The 17,053-nt window shown below is 43.5% G+C and overlaps 1 protein-coding gene across 1 annotated transcript in view; it reads right to left on the minus strand.

Moving 5' to 3' along the window:
- BAIAP2L1 (BAR/IMD domain containing adaptor protein 2 like 1) overlaps positions 1-16,211 on the minus strand; it is a 52,838-nt gene extending 36,627 nt beyond the window's left edge. The window contains exon 1 of the mRNA XM_070954893.1: positions 16,132-16,211. Within this exon, the coding sequence (XP_070810994.1) occupies positions 16,132-16,182 (51 nt within the window). The 5' untranslated portion in view covers positions 16,183-16,211. The remainder of the gene's footprint in view (positions 1-16,131) is intronic.
- Positions 16,212-17,053: the final 842 nt, after the last annotated feature.

Here is a 17,053-nt window from a genome sequence, read left to right on the forward strand (position 1 = left end):
AAGTGGGGTAGACTTCTTTTATAAGTAAAATGGCTTGGATGATTGGTGTAAGGGAGAGAAGGCTGATTATTCTTGGTTTAAATGCTTTCCACTAATGATGCATTTGTGACAGGCGCATGACTACTAAACAACAGATCAGCGCATATAAATGAAAATACACTCATTTTCAGGAATTAAGTCCGTTGTCTTCCCATGATCTATTCCCAAAAAAGTTTGCCCCAAGTGTTGGCTTTGGTTAAGACATTTTGTGCTTCTTCTAAGTGATTAATCTTAAATTTAAAGCCAATAATAAACAGAGTTAATGCCGAGTCTGCAGAGTAAGGGTATTTCCTAAATCTGGTTTGTCAACTCGCTCACATTCTTAGCAAGAAGCCAGGATGAAGCGCGATCAATCCGAGCGCGATTAAAATCTTTCCAACAGTAGGAAGTTGCAAGAGGCTTCGGATTAATTTTTTACCAGCCTATTTCAGAATAGGTATTTCGTGATTGTTTTTTTTTTTTTAAATTAAAATAAAAACTTGCCAAGTATCCTTTTGAACCAAAGAACTATCATGTTACTTTAAATGTAATTCTTTACACTGAGGGGAGAAAAAAAACCCAACGGAAATAGCAAGACAGTTACATCTGCCACCTGATATGTTTTTAGAAGAAAATTAACAGCTTTAAAATGGAAACAGTTTACATAAATTAAGGAAGAATAGGAAGGTGGCAATAGGTATAAACATAAACAGCGTTAGCAAAACAGATTTAATATAATCTGATTCCGTCCGGTGTTAGATAGGATAGCATTGCAGTTCCTAGAATTTATAGCCTCAAAGCTAATTTAGCAAACCCTTATAATTTTAGGAAATATAGTTCCAAATCTGGGGGAAAGCATTTAATATATTGCAATTCGTCTGAAGCCTGAAAGGAACTGGGGATTTCCGTCAACTCTTCCTTCTCCTTGTGCAGCCATAAAAGTTGATCTTAAATCACTCACTCCTACGCAGCAGGCATTAAAAGTGCAACAGGGTGAAAGTATTTTTCGGAAGCCCTTCCTTGTTGCACTCAACTCTCACACCTACGGGCATGAAACATCTGGACGAGTCAAACCTTTCGTCAACCTCGTTTCTCAACGTGAAGATGTGTGGACTTCAACTCCTAGAATTCCCCAGCCATCCATGGGGAATTCTGGGGAAATCCACACATCTACACATTGCTAAGGTTGAGAAACATTAGAATATCAAATAACAGAGTTGGAAGGGGCTTTGGAGATCTTCTAGTCCAACCCCCTGTTCAGGCAGGAGACTCTGCATCATTTTAGACAAATGATTGTCCAACCTGTTCTTAAAAACTTCCAGTGATGGAACAACCACAACTTCTGGAGGCAAGTCGTTCCACAGGTTAATTGTTCTCACTGTTCAGGAAATTTCTCCTTAGTTTCAGGTTGCTTCTCTCAGTCGTGGTCGTAATTCGAGGAGTACTTTTCTTCTAATCAAGAATAACAATATGGACAACTGATTCGCTGCAAAGCATTAGCCTCAAATATTATATTTGTTGTTGTTGTTGTTAGTCGTGAAGTCGTGTCTGACCCGTCGCGACCCCATGGACCATGTTCCTCCAGGCCTTCCTGTCCTCTACCATCCCCTGGAGTCCATTTAAGCTCACGCCGACTGCTTCAGTGACTCCATCCAGCCACCTCGTTCTCTGCTGTCCCCTTCTTCTTTTGCCCTCCATCGTTCCCAGCATTAGGCCCTTCTCCAGTGAGTCCTTCCTTCTCATTAGGTGGCTCAAGTATTTGAGTTTCTTCTTCAGGATCTGGCCTTCTAAAGAGCAGTCAGGGTTGATCTCCTCTAGGACTGACCGGTTGGATCTCCTTGCAGTCCAAGGGACTCGCAGGAGTCTTCTCCAGCACCAATATTATATTTAGTTATGACTATATGTCTGGTCTTAAATGTAGAGCCCTGGAGGCCTTCTTATAAAACCGAAAGGATCAGGATGAGCTTATTTTTTAGTATGGCAAAGTAAATCTGAACTATACAAATTCAGTTTATAGATTAAAGAGTTTTCCTGCTCTTTGAGTATTGTATTAGAGAAGGTTTTGCTGTTCAAACAGAGATCCCTCTCTGAAAAACTCACCTTTGTTTCTTAAGACACGACACACCCCTGAAATGATAGTTGCTAGCTACCTCCTCACAACAATCTGGGAGGCCTGAGGTTGCTAGTTTTAAATTCAGTTCTGAAACCTTACAACCGCAACTTAACTAAATTGATTAATTCATTTAAAAAAAAAAAAGTTTGCAGCAATGCAATAGTCCAACTCAGAGATGCACATTTTAAAATGGCCCTTGCAGAGAAAGGTGTAGTTCTAATATTGAATCGAATTAAAGCCCCTGGTCTAATGATACTGTGTCTTTAAGGGTTTTTCCCCCCTCTCCTTCCGTTCTATATTGTGTCCGATTCTCGGACACTGCCTGGACTGGCCCATGCAATTTTCTTGGCAAAGTTTTATTGGAAGTGGTTTGCCGTTGCCTCCTTCTTAGGGCTGAGAGAAAGTGGCTGGCCTGAGGTCACCCAGCTGGCTTTGGGCCCTAGGCAGAACTCTCAGCCTCCCAGTTTCCAGCCTGACACCTTAACCCCTACACAAGGGGTGTCCAACTTTGGCAACTTTAAGATCTGTGGACTTCAACTCCCAGAATTCCCCAGCCAGCCATTTGTGGACTTCAACTCCCAGAATTCCCCAGCCAGCCATTTGTGGACTTCAACTCCCAGAATTCTCCAGCCAGCAGAATTCTGGGAGTTGAAGTCCACAAATCTTAAAATTGCCAAGTTTGAGAAACACTGCACTGTGGTGAACTAGGGTAAAAACAAAATGTGCCCCCAATAGTTCTCAGAAAACTCAACGCAGTAAGTTTCAAATTCCCCTCTATACGTATTTTCATTATTTTCGAAGTATGTGTGAGGAATGTTGTGCAACAGGAATAAATATCTTCTGATATGAAGCCAAATAAAAGGGATCGCATGATAAGTCCACTGGCACTCGGCCCTGTAAGGAGAAAGGAGTCACCAAGCAAAGAGCAAACACAGATTATTTCCTTTTACAGCCCTCTGTACCACTGGGACTTTGAGAGATTTTGTTATGACTACGGATCGTGGAATTTATATGGTTTATGGTGATCAGGGCACTTCCTGAGCAGAGTAGCCCATCCTTCTGTCCTTGGAGAGAATAAAGGAAGTGATATGAGTAGCAGACTATGAGCTGGATGGGACTTTGAAGGTCTTGTAGTCCAACCCACTGTTCGAGGAGGAATATGGAGATATGCAAGCTCCCTTGCCAAGGGGACAATCGTTTTTTAAAAGTCCACAAAATGTTCAGAAGTGGCTCTTTAATTCACTGGAGGAGGAGAAGGAGGTTTAACAAACAGAGCGATCATATTCTGTTATTACAGCCAATCTCAATCAAAGTAGTTTTGGTTTTCCAGTGAGGTGGATCTACCAAAACTTTGTGCCTGATTCACAATCATCTGTGGAGTCCTTAGGTGCTTTCTAAACTTGGTGCTTTTCTTGTAGACCTTTCATTACCATACCAGGTAATGTCATCAGTGCGTGTTAATAACCGTCTCCTATTTTCTAAGCCCCCTTGCCTTATCAGGGAGTTCTAAATCAGTGTTTCCCAGCCGTGGCAACTTGAAGATGTGCAGATTCAACGTCCAGAATTCCCCAGCCCGTGTGGCCGGATGGTGAATTCTGGGTATTGAAGTCCACAGACCTTCAGGTTGCCAAGATTGAGTAACAGTAGTCTAGAACAGGGGTCACCAACCTTTCGGACCTCACAGATCAGTACAGTCATAATTTTAAATCCTGCGGACCACTAATATGATCTGTCTAATGACCGGCTGGATGGGCGTGGCTAGGTAGTCATATGACTGGGTAGGCGTGGCCAACTCAATGTCACTCACGTTGAGGGGCGCCTCACCGGTTTCTACTCGCCCCTCCCCTCCCTGCCCGGGCTCCTTAGTACCCCAACAGGAAGCAGATGTTGGAGCTAAGCAGCCACCACGAGAAAGAGTTGACAAAACAGCTCAGCTCAAATTGGATCTGGCCGAGAAAGAGGCTCAGCAGAAGCGCCTCACTGAGGACTAGGAGCATAGGCTTTCCAAGCAGAGGGAAGACCTGCGGGAGTGCAAGGCCAGGTACCGGCGCCTGGAGGCTCAGTGGGCTGAGATGGTCAGCCAGTTCCAGGCCATGATGCAGTCCCACTGGAACGAGGCCCTCCGGCTCTTCGCCACCAGCGGCGCTTCCCTCCAGCCTTCGCCCAAAACCCCGCACCAGGAGGCTGAAGCAGACCCCAAGTCAGAATTTCTGACCCCCTCCGACCCGCACAAAAAGACCCTGAAGGGGGAGACTCTCTGCAGCAACACAAACGTTCATTGCATGTATCCGATCCAGGGGCCGTAGTTTGAGGACCCCTGATTTAGTGCAATATAAAAAATGCAAATAATTTTTCTGTGGACCACCAAAATTTTCTCACAGGCCACCAGTGGTCCACGGACCACCAGTTAGTGACCGCTGGTCTAGAAAATAAAAATGGCTTTTCCCTGGCACAATTGAAACTTTCTGGCCAAAAGCCCTTAAAACAAAATTTCTTATCTGCCGCCTGAATGCATCTGCCCTACCTTTGCCTCGCCTGGTTAAGCAAGTTGTGTTGACCCAAACAATCGTTCCATGCTTTGCCAGCTCCTGTCAGACTTAATGTTGCGGCTTGGATTTTTCTATCACAATATCCCTGTCAATAAATGTCCAAAGGAGAATTCGCAGAGGCCTGGTTGTTTCATTGCTTCAAATCTTAACTTCTGTTGACCTTGAGCGACGGAATTCGGGCAACGCAATCGAAGCCAGGGTGGATTTGATTTAAATCGACTTGATTCGACGATTTAAATCACTAGGAAAAAGACTTGATTTAAATCCACTCGATTTAAATCATAATTTTTAAGGAGCAACTGTCATCTCTGTCCCCCAGCGGCTCCTCCTCTGACCCGCTGTTGACTCACTGACAGTCTCAATATTGCAAAATCTGCAGCCTCATGCTCCATAACTCATCTCCGTTTCATGCTGAATAAACTGAATTATGAATGTATCTTAAACAGAAAACGATCTTTAAGATAGATCTTTACTCCAAAAGCATTTTATTAAAATAAATTTCATTTTAAAAAAAATCCGATTTAAATATTAAAAAAAAAAATCCGATTTTGAAATTATTTTTTTATAAAAATCACCGATTTTTATCCACCCTGATCGAAGCACAAGGGCCTTTATTACTGTCAGAGGATGGAAAGGAGGAGGGAAGGACCACAGAGCCTTCTTAAATAATGCAATATAAAACCGCAAAGGAGAAGGTTATATTTCTGTTTCGGGCAACTTCATCATTGGGGTCGGTGAAAGATTAGACAGCTCGTGGGGAGGCCAAACACCACTTCAGAACATATGTGAATGTTTGCAAGATTGCAGCTTCAATATAACCCCACCCCAATGCTGACAGATTTTGCAGGACCCCTCGATAAATGTATACAGGTAGTCCTTGAGTTACGACCACAATGGAGCCCAAAATTTTGCACTCCCACAGGTCTTCCCTCTGCTTGGAAATGTGAGTGACATCGACTTGGCCACGCCTACCCAATCATATGACCACCTAGCCACTCCCACCCAACCGGTCATTAGGCAGATCATATTAGTTGTCCGTGGGATTTAAAATTATGAATTTAGTGGTCCCTGAGGTCCGAAAGGTTGGTGACCCCTGTTCTAGAGATCCTGACATCTGACAGATCTCCAGAGTAAATTTAGTCTCCAGAATCCGCAGAGTTCTTTCTGACTTTTTATTTTTGCATCTTATTGTAGTTTGGGCTGCAGAATTAGCAGAGGTTGAGACTGAATGTTGGCTTGGGTCAACGAGGCAATGAAACGTAAATCCAGAAATAAACAAGGGCCTGATACCCTAAGAAGGTTTGCCTGAGCAAGTTGACAGAAGAGGTTATTGAAAGGTGAAGAGGAAAAATACTTAGATTTTTCTGGAGACGTTGTTGCTTAAAAGCAGCCTTGCAGTCATCAGAAAAAAAAGATAGAATAGGGTTTCCCAACGGTGGGAATTTCCAGAAGTCTGGACTTCTTCTTCTTGTTTATTAAAAATAATAATAAAGGTGGGATAAAATGAAACACATAAAAATGAATATTTTTTTTATAATACAGGTAGTCCTTGAGTTGTGACAATTGGTTCCGCAATTGTTTCACGTTATGACGGTGCTGAAGGAAGGGAGCTACGATCGGCGCTTGAATTTTGATAAGACTTTCTGATATGTACCGTATTTTTCGGAGTATAAGACTCACCTTTTTCCCCCCAAAAAAGAGGATGAAAATCTGGGTGCGTCTTATACTCCAAATGTAGCCCTGCCCAGCTTTGCAAATGGAGATTTCAGAGGCTGAAAGAAGCCTCTGAAAGAAGCTTCAGAAAAAAAAGCCTCTGAAAGGCTTTTATCTAAAATAATATGGCACCCAACAAAAGAAGAATCAGTAAAGGTTCTAACCAAACTTTGCTAACAAATCTGGAGAATGACACAATAACCAACAGATCGGAAGAGGTTAATCTACATACCAATTCCAAAGAAAGGAGATTGAACAGAGTACAGATAATTATTTATTTTATTTTATTTTATTTTTATTTATTTATTTATTTTATTCCTTCAGAATAAAAGCCTCTGAAAGAAACTTCAGAAAAAAAGCCTCCAAACAGAGCTTCAGAAAAAAAGCCTCCAAACAGAGCTTCAGAAAAAAAGCCTCCAAACAGAGCTTCAGAAAAAAAGCCTCCAAACAGAGCTTCAGAAAAAAAGCCTTTTTTTCTGAAGCTGTTTCGGAGGCTTTCAGAGGCAGAAAAAAAAGTTTTTTTCTGAAACAGTCTCAGAAGTTTCAGAGGCTGAAAAAAAAGCAAGGCACAGAGCTCACAACCAAGGAACTTGTTGCTAAAATTCACCTCTGGGAACAGCAGATTGGGGATATTCCGGCAGACCGATCCACCCACCAATCAGCTTTTTTCTTATTTTCCTCCCCAAAAACTAAAGTGCGTGTTATACTCCGAAAAATACGGTAGTTCGGAGGACAGATAGCCCTCGACTTACGATCATAATTGAGCCCAAAAGGTCCGTTGCTAAATGAATCAGTGGCTGAGTTGCCTCGTGAGTTAAACTTCATCTTATAGAAGTTTTCTTTTAAGTTATAATTTAATGTAAATTTTCTTTTTTCCCCCTTTTCTTTCCTCTACTTTTCTCTTCCCTATTTTTCCTATTATTTACTTTTGTCTTTTCTTTGCATGCTGCATTATAAGCTAATAAAATTGTTATGCAAAAAAAAAGTTGTTCAGTTATATCTCATTTTGCTGCCGTTCTTAAGCAAATCACCGCAGCTTTGAAGGGAATCATGTGGTCATTAAGTGAATCCGGCTTCCCATATTGACTTTTCATGTTGGAAGTCAGCAGGGCAAGATTGTGAATGGGGATCACATGACCTCTGGACAGTGCAACCACCATAAATATATGCCGGTTGCCAAGCGCCCAAATTTTGATCATGTGCTGCAACGGTCCGAAGTGTGAAAAATGGTCGTAAATCACTTTTTTCAGGGTCTTTGTAACTTCGAACAGTCACTAAACAAATGATTGTAAGTTAAGGACTACCTGTAATTATCATCTTTTAATGACCCCATAATCCCTTGCGGGGTGGAGTCAGGGCAGCTGAAGGGAGCTAGCAGAGTGTTTGAATGGCCAGATGCCCTTCCTGTTGCCAACGCAGAGTTTTGTGCGGCAGATATATTCTCAGTGTGCCCAGAGAAAGAAATATCTGCCTCTACCTAGGATCGAACTCACAGCCTCCTGATTGTGAGTCGAGAGCTCCACTTCTAGGCCACCGCACCACTCCTTAAGGACTACCTGTAATGAAGGAATGAAATTGGAAAATACCAATTTAGACCATAACAGCAGCGGTGGGTTGCCCCCGGTTCGGTCCGGTTCTTGCGAACCGGTAGTAAAACCGGCAGGAGGCTCCACCCACCCACCCACCCAGATGTCACTAAGCGAAGCTAGTGCATGTGCGCGATCCCGTTGCGAACCAGTAGTAAAGGTAAGTAGAACCCACTCCTGCCATACAGGTAGTCCTTGACTTACAACAGTTTGCTTAGTGACCATTCCAAGTTACAACGGCAATGAAAAAAGTGACTTAAGGCCATTTTTCACACTTACGATTGTTAGGTTAGGGCAGTGTTTCCCAAACTTGACCCTTTGAAGATGTATGGACTTCAACTCCCAGAATTCCTCAACCAGGCATACTGGCTGGGGAATTCTGGGAGTTGAAGTCCATGCATCTTAAAATAGCCAAGTTTGGGAAACACTGGGTTAGGGGAAGCCAGGCTCACTCAACAACCACGCTACTAATGTCACAACTGCAGTGATTCACTTAACTGCCGTGGCAAGAAAGGTCATAAAACGGCACAAAACTCACTTAACAAAGGCCTCCCCCCTTAGCAACATAAACTTCGGGCTCAGTTGCGGTCCTAAGTCGAGGACTACCTGTAAACATGCCACTGATGGGAAGGACAGAGCAGATTCCAAGATCCTGAAATTGTGTGTAGTTTCTGCCCTTTGTCACCTAGGGATATGCGCCTGGTTATCTTGCTCTGGGGCTTAGAGCCAAAGCAAATGAACTTAATCCATTATCTTAAGAGCCCCGCCCAACCGCTCACTTTTTTTCATACACTCTTTGTTATGAGTGGCACTAATGGATCAACTCTCACACGTCTCAAGGGCGATAGGAAACCTGTTCATTCAGTCCTTGACGCATTCCGAGTTGGGTGGTCGACTTGCAGACGTTCCCTTACCCAACTAGGTAACATTATCAGTGCTGGGATGTGTGTTGATGGTTGCTTTGACAGTGATGGTCATCGTTAGGTACTGACAATGTTACCTAGTTGAGTAATCAAATGTCTCCAAAAAAAAAATACAACCAAGCTCAGACAGCACCAATCTGCTTCTCCTCCTCTCTGCAAACCCCACTTCCTTCTAGCACTGATGATGCTACTTAGTTGGGTAGTGAAACGTCTACAAGGAAACAACTGAGCTCAGGGAGCACCTAGGACCCAGAGATGGGTTTCAGCAGGTTCTGACCAGTTCTAGAGAACCGGTAGCGGAAATTTTGAGTAGTTTGGAGAACCGGTAATAAAAATTCTGACTGGCCCCGCCCCCATCTATTCTCTGCCTCCCGAGTCCCAGCTGATCGGGAGGAAATGGGGATTTTAAAGTATTCTTCCCCCGGAATGGAGTGGGAATGGAGATTTTACAGTATCCTTCCCCTGCCACGCCCACCAAGCCATGCCACGCCCACCAAGTCACGCCCACAGAACCAGTAGTAAAAAATTTTGAAATTGCTAGGACCCCGGAGCTACAGATAGAGTAGTCTCTTCAAGCTGGACGGAATTGCCCTTTAACAGAAGGCTATTAAAAAGGATCCGGGTTGCCACTAGATGGCAGCAGAGTTGATTCTTTCTGTAGCCCTCTTAGGCCATCTAGTGGCTCTCTGCAGAAGAGCAGGCAGAGTTAAGCGTGTCATTGGCTTGAACTGGCTGGGGAATTCTGGGAGTTGAAGTCACTCATCTTAAGAGTTGCCCAGGTTGAAGAAACCTAAGCCCCTTTGATGGTCTATTCTCCCCAACTTTCTCTTTGTAGAACAAGCACCTTCCTTCTTCTCAGTAGCCCCACCGGTTGGCTTAGGGAGGTGCTCAGAAACACTTGCCTTTATAAGTGCTCTTCCCACGCTATCAAAGTCCTTATTTCTGGCCTCACGCCTAAGAGATACTTAGATAGTGTGCCAGTAACTGGAGATTTCTATGTGCAGATACAAGTGCCTACTCTCTTTATTTGTTTTGAGAAGGTTGAGGACACTTTCCTTCTTCCTTTGATCAGATCAACCCCTACTTTTGGGTCCCATTCACTTTTAAAACCGTTTATTGGCCTGAAACAGGAACCCAAACCCATTGACCTGTTCTACCCAGTCAAGCTGAATATAATTACAGAGTTGGAAGGGGCCTCAGAGGACTTCTAGTCAAACCTCCTGCTTAAGGAGGAGATCTTATATCCTTCTGGACAAATGGCGGTCCAGTCTCTTCTTGAAAACCACCAGTGATGGAGCAGCTACAACTTCTGGAGGCAAGTTGTTCCACGGAAGGATTGTTCTCACGGACAGGACATTTCTTCTTAATTCTAGGTTGGATCTTTCGTTGTTAAGCTTCCATCCATTACTTCTTGTCTTGCCCTCAGGTGCTTTGGAGGATAGGTCAACCCAAGGAAGGCATGCTGCGTATCTCCTTGGTCAACTGTCTAGGAGGACATCCTCAGCTGCTGCCCCAGCCCTATGGGACATCTTAGCATCAGAGGTGAATCAAGTCTCCATTCTTCTGGTTTTCTGGAAGACTGTTAAGACCTGGTTTTGCCAATTAGCATGGGGGCCTAGAAGTATGATGCAACCAAGATGGGGGCCTAAAACTTTGATGCAACCATCGGGGTGTCTGGTGGCCTGAGGGCACCCCTATTCCTTCTTAACCTCCTAGCCTTTACATTTTTAACCCGGTTTATTTTTACTTCTAAGTTTCAACTTGTTTTTAAGCTATGCTTTATGTATTTATATGATTTTTATAAAGCTGTTATAAACCACCTAAAGTCCCTTAAGTGAAATGGTTGGTCTAGAAATTTAATAAGATAAAAAAAAAATACTCTAGAAGACTTTCCAACACAGGTGAGACATTCTGTTAATGCTAAAAGTTGGAGCTTTTTTGGGGCTTTTCATATAACGAAAGCATTTCATTATCCTAGAGAACATACCAGCTCTTATAAAAAGTGGAGACTTGTAACTCAGGTGGCTATTTGTTAAGCAGGACTACTGTGACCACACCTCATTTGATAGGTTATAAAAGCATTAGCACCGCTTCCCTTTCTGAGTAAACATACAGTCTCCTTTGTGTCATGTAGGCGGTAAAGAATCATCCATATTGTAGACGCTCGTATCTCCAACTAATTATATTGATGAGATGTAAGCTGTTTTATCGGGCCGACCAACCCGTCTTTATCTGGAATAATTTCTATGTTCCATTCTCCATATAGTCCCTTCCCGTAAATTAGAATTTCCTGTTTGAACCCCACCAAGGTTAGGTCGAAGCCGTCTCCCATCCCCACCCCCAGATGGATGGTGGGGTTTTGCGATCGGAATACGCAGGTGACTTTCCCTAACCCCACCCAAAGTGGAAACCTCATGCCTCTCTTCTGCCAAATAAACACACCCGGCGGTGTGAATCAGACTTTCTTTTCTTTCTTTTTTTTGGCCAAGGAAGCCAACAAGGCATGGGAAAAAGGGGCTGACTCACAAGTCACAGGACGGGGCCCAGATCCCGTTGCTGGTTTTTCAGGCGGATAAAGCTTAAGGATTTTTTTAAAAAAAATCTGCAAGAAAAGGGGCAGACCCCAGAGATGGAGGAGAATTTGAAACCAACGTGAAAAGAGTTGAGATCAGGCAAGCTGGATGGAAAGAGCTGGGCTGCCGAAGGCGTTGAGGTGAGACAGCCAAAAGTGTGGTTTTGGGGTAAGAAACTTCTGGTTGGAGTCAAAGGCCAAATCCCGGTTTGTTTGCCATGTTTTCAGACATGGATGGTTTGCATAGAGAGTAGTCTTAGTTCTAAGCGCCAGTTAAAAATGAGCATCACAAGCAATGCAGGCAGTACACAACAATCGGGGGAGGCCCAGAATTTTCACTGCTAAGCAAGAGGGTTGTTAAGTGAGCCATACCTGATTTTATGACTTTTTGCCGCGGCGTTTAAGCAAATCACTACAGTTGTTTAGTAAATTACATGGTTAGTAAGGGAATCTGGCTCTCCCCCATTGTACTTTGCTTGTAGGATGCTGGGTGGGAAAGTCATCAATTGTGATCGTGTAACCATGGGGATGCTGCAGCGGGGCAAGGACCGGTTATAAGTCGTCTTCTTTTTTTTCCAGGGCCGTCATAACTTCAAACCAAGAGCCTTGGTAGTACAGTGGTCTAAAGCACCCTGTTATTAAGACCAGCTGCCTGCAATTACTGCAGGTTCGAATCTCGCCAAGGCTCAAGGTTGACTCAGCCTTCCATCCTTTCAAAGGTAGGTGAAATGAGGACCCAGTTTGTGGGGGCAATAAGCTGACTTTGTATAAATATACAAAAGGATGAAAGCTATTGCTTAATGCATTGTAAGCTGCCCTGAGTCTCCGGAGAAGGGCGGCATATAAATCAAATTAAAAAACAAAAAACAAAACAGTGGTTGTAAGTTGAGAACTACCTGTACAATACTCAAAAATGGCTTTTCATCCACTACCAGCCAAGGTGACAGGACTTGATTAGGTGGCTCAGTGGCTAAGGCACTGAGCTTGTCGATCAGAAAGGTTGGCAGTTTGGCAGTTCGAATCCCTAGTATAGGTCTCCTGCGTGAGCAGGGGGTTGGACTAGATGACCTCCAAGGTCCCTTCCAACTCTGTTACTGTTACTGTCACTGACTTTAATTTAGACCCGGAGTCTGTTTATGTTCACATGTGCATCTGCACCTAAGTCGGATGTGAAGAGAACACTCTGCCACCGAGTAATGGAAACGACTTCAAAGATCATCTAGGCCGGTGATGGCCAACCTTTTTGGCACCGAGTGCCCAAACTGAAACGTGCGCCAGAGCCCCGGACACCTGAAGACCAGGTGGTCTTCGGGTTTCCAGAGCGTGGCTGGCACGCGCATGCACGCCGGCCAGCCAATTTTCAGATTTCTGGCACTCTGGGGTATGCGAAGACCAGCTGGCGGGCATGCATGCGTGTGCTGGAAACCAGAAACGCAGCTGGCGACGGCACGCGTGCCCACTGAAAGGGCTCTATGTGCCACCATCATGGGTGCGTTCGCCATCACGCCATTTAGGCCAACCTTTTCCCCACCTGGAATCTGCAAAGACGGTGAAAGCATCTTTTGTCGAGTCCCCCAAGTCTGCTTGTTGGTAGCTATCCCTTGGTGGCGCAGTGGACTAAAGTGCTGTTAAGTAGCACCAGCTGCCTGCAATTACTGCGAGTTCAAATCTCACCAGGCTCAAGGTTGACTCAGCCTTCCATCCTTCCGAGGTAGGTAAAATGAGGACCCGGATTGTGGGGGCAATAAGCTGACTTTGTATAAAAAAGAACACCACTGGGGGGGGGTGCGAAAGCCCTACTAAGCAGGTATATACAAAAGCATGAAGGCTATTGCTTAACGCATTGTTAACCGCCCTGAGTCTCCGGAGAAGGGTGGCATATAAATCGAACCAATAAACAAACAAACCAATAAACAAATAAACAAACAAACAAACAAACAAACAAACAAACAAACAAACAAACAAATAAATAAATAAATAAATAAATAAGTGTCCTTGACAGCTACCGAGAACGGATAGCGAAACAGCAGGATTTTTGCCAGTTGCAAAATGGTGGCAAGATTTCTGTGGTAATTCTGTTCATAAATAATAAGGCAGGCCTGGAAGACAAGACTGTATGTATGTTTGCTTGGTTTTAATCCAAGTTCCTTCTTCTGACCTTGGGACCTATCAGGATAAAATGCTCCTCTTGTTTTTTTTTTTTTCCTCAGAATTTAACCTTTGTAGGGTCATTGAGGGCTTGCCTTGCTTCTAGGTAAAGCCAAAAGAACTCTGATAAAAACAAGGGAAGGTAGCTTGGTACAATGGCTTGGCTTAAACACAAGGCTAAGGCGATGTTTTTCAACCTTGGTGACTTTAAGACGTGTGGACTTCAACTCCCAGAATTCCCCAGCCAGCATTGACTCTAGGTCAGGGGTCCTCAAACTTGGCAGCTTTAAGACTTGTGGACTTCAACTCCCAGAATTCTCCAGCCTGGAGAATTCTGGGAGTTGAAGTCCACAAGTCTTAAAGCTGCCAAGTTTGAAGACCTCTCTGCTCTGTTTTCTTGAAAACTTCCAGCGATGGAGCATCCTGAATATATCTTGATTTTGTTTTTCCTCCATCAGGAGCAATTCTTTTTTTTAAAAAAGAACATGGCTTCTGAACATGTGCAGAACTTCGGCTCTTTTAGTTCACTGAATAAATCTGGATTTTTTCCCCCCTCCCAGTTGGTGATTTTCCTGACTTGCTTGCTTATAAATCATTTCAACTGTAAATCAGCACAGCTCAGGTGTGTCAGACTACAACTCCCAAATTCCCATCATCCTCAGTCAGCTACAACTGCCATCTCCTCCAGCTAAAAGCCAACGGGAGGAACTGTAGTCCAATCTGCATCTAATTGGGGAAGTTGTCTAGCCTTCGACTCACTTTCTGAACGTTGGGAGAAAGGGAAAAAGGACTCACAAAAGAAACAACACACAGACACGCCCTAAAAAGCACATCTATTTTCATCAGCACAATCTCGAACTAGCTATAAAAGTAAATAGCCATCCTTACAAAACCAATAAGCAATCCATAAGAAACAAGATCAGCAAATCCAAAATGAGAGCAGGAAATAATAAAAAATATTGCATAACCCCCAATATTAAACAATGAGAAGTATACCCTGACCCCCCCCACCAAGTAGCCAACAAAAAGCAATACAGCAATAACTGTAAACAAATAGCCACTGACTTTTTTTTTTTTTTTAAAGACACATTAAAAATGTGCTTTCCTGTGACTTTTCTCTCTATTTAAAATCATTTCTGGAACTGCTCCCTTTTTAAAAAAAAAAAAAAAAATGTCTATCACTGCTTTAAAAAGGAGCAAAGCAAGAAAGGACTTTGAAAAAAATAAAATGACACAAAAGAGAGGGGAGGAGAGTGGGAATCACAGGAAGACAGCCTGGGAAATGTTTATTTTAAAGTAGCAATTCAACACACATATATAAATATATATATAAAGAAAAAAAAATCACATGAAAGCAGTTACAGACAGAACTTTTGTTGTAAAAAAAGTAGCACTGCAAGAAAAGACTTTTTGTTTTTTAGAAAAAAGACAGGAGGGAGGAATCCACGGATAGAAATATATATAATCTATATATATATATATAATCTAATATATATATGTATATATATAATATACATATATACATATATATACACTACACACACATAAACACACATATATATATACTTCTAAACTGAAAGTAGGGGCCCGATGATGACAAGTTAGAGAGCTTGTCTAAACATTGCCAAAAAGAAAACTTTTAAAGTGTTGCTTAGGATTTTAGCCAGAGTTTCAAAAGACCTTACAAAGTGTTTTGTTGGGATTTTGGAGGATCTTAAACTGGGATTTTAGCCAGGATTTTAAGCATTTCAACTAACAGACTTTTAATGACGCGGGAAAACACCCAAGATTTTAACTTATATACATACATATCTATATCTATATCTATATCTATATCTATATCTATATCTATATATCTATATCTATATATATTAGATTATATTATATAATCTAATATATATATATATATGTATTTCTGTCCGTGAATTCCTCCCTCCTGTCATTTTTTTAAAAAAAGTCTTTCTATATATGTATGTATATATATATATATGTGTGTGTGTGTGTGTATGTATATATGTGTGTTATACATATATATATATATACATACATATATATACACACATCTATAACTACTTCTATAACACATCTCTATATATAATTTTTTAAAAAAGGAGCAAATCCAAGAAGTGATCGGTTTTTTTTTTTTAAAAAAAAATCCCACGAAAGCAGCCAAGGACAGATTTTTCTCTTTAAAGGAGCAATGCAAGAAATGACTTTTTAAAAAAAAAAAAAAAAAAAGAAAGAAAAAAAAAGTCGAAACTCCCACGAAAGCAGCCCAAAACAGAAGTTTTGCTTTGCAATCTTCCCAGCCCATAAAAGAGCAAAAATAATAATAATTAAGTTTGCATTGAGTCAGGCATTGGGTGGGGAGAGGGAGAGGAAAATCCTCTCCTGGTTGCATTGGGGAAGGGAGGTTGTCCCTTTTTTCCCTCGAGGGGGAAGAAGCCCAGCTTTTGGGGGGTGGGAGGGCTGGAGTCCCCCCCCTCCCCTCTCGCCTCCCCCAACTCACCTTATAAGTGCTTTCGGTCAGCTTATTGACTTCTTCGGGACCCCGAGACATGACGGCGGCGGCCAAAGGGAGGCGAAAGCGGCGGGCTAGGTGGCTCCGGGCGGACAGACGGGTGCCTGGGATCCCCTCGGGACGTGTGAAGCGGTTGCTCCGCTACTCCGGCGGGTTTTTTTGGGGAGGGGGGGGAACTTGAATCGCGGAGCGACGCAAAGACCCTCCTTCCTCAGCGGCGCCCTCCGCGCCAACTGTCAAACTTGCGGAACCGGCCACCTCAGCGGAGGGAGGGGAGGCCGGGGGGCGGGCGGTTCCCTCGGCGCGCGCGGGCCCCGCCCACCCCTGAGGTGAGGCGAGGCGAGGCGAGGCGGGGTGGGCGGAGCCGGGCGAGGCTTTTCTCTCTCGCGGAGGGAGGGGCGTCCCCACAGAGGGAAGAGCCCGGCCGCCGGGCCTCCCTGAGGAGAAATGTGGATTCCGTCACTTTTTTTTTTCTCCTCCTTTTTTTCCCCCTCTCCTTTCTCCTCCTTTTCCCCCCCCCTCTCCTCTTCTTCTTCTTTTTCCTCTTCTTGGGCGCAGACAGGAGCCCAAGCTGGTGGACTAACCCGGGCAAATGGGGTGTATTATTGGGACAGGCGGAAAGGAGGCCACCAGGAGATGCCCGCCTTTGGTTGCAAAAGGCATCTTTTCCAAAAGGGACCGCACTTTCAGGAGAGGTGCTGCCCTCTAGTGGAGTTTTTAAAATGCTAAGATACCTTAGGAAGGCAACCGGTTTGGATAGATAGGGAATGAATGTTTTTTTGTGCGTGCACAATACAACTTGTGAAAAGGATGTGTGTGTGTGTGTGTGTGTGAGAGGGGGGGGTACATTTTGGGCAGTGCCCGGGGAAAAGGGTTAAAAAGCCCTCCCCCCCTCTTCAGCTTTATGAAT

The sequence above is a fragment of the Pituophis catenifer genome, unplaced genomic scaffold (genome assembly GCF_029215685.1).
Source record: "Pituophis catenifer annectens isolate HBS135680 unplaced genomic scaffold, rPitCat1.0.hap2 SCAF_16, whole genome shotgun sequence".
Taxonomy (NCBI): Eukaryota; Metazoa; Chordata; class Lepidosauria; order Squamata; family Colubridae; genus Pituophis; species Pituophis catenifer.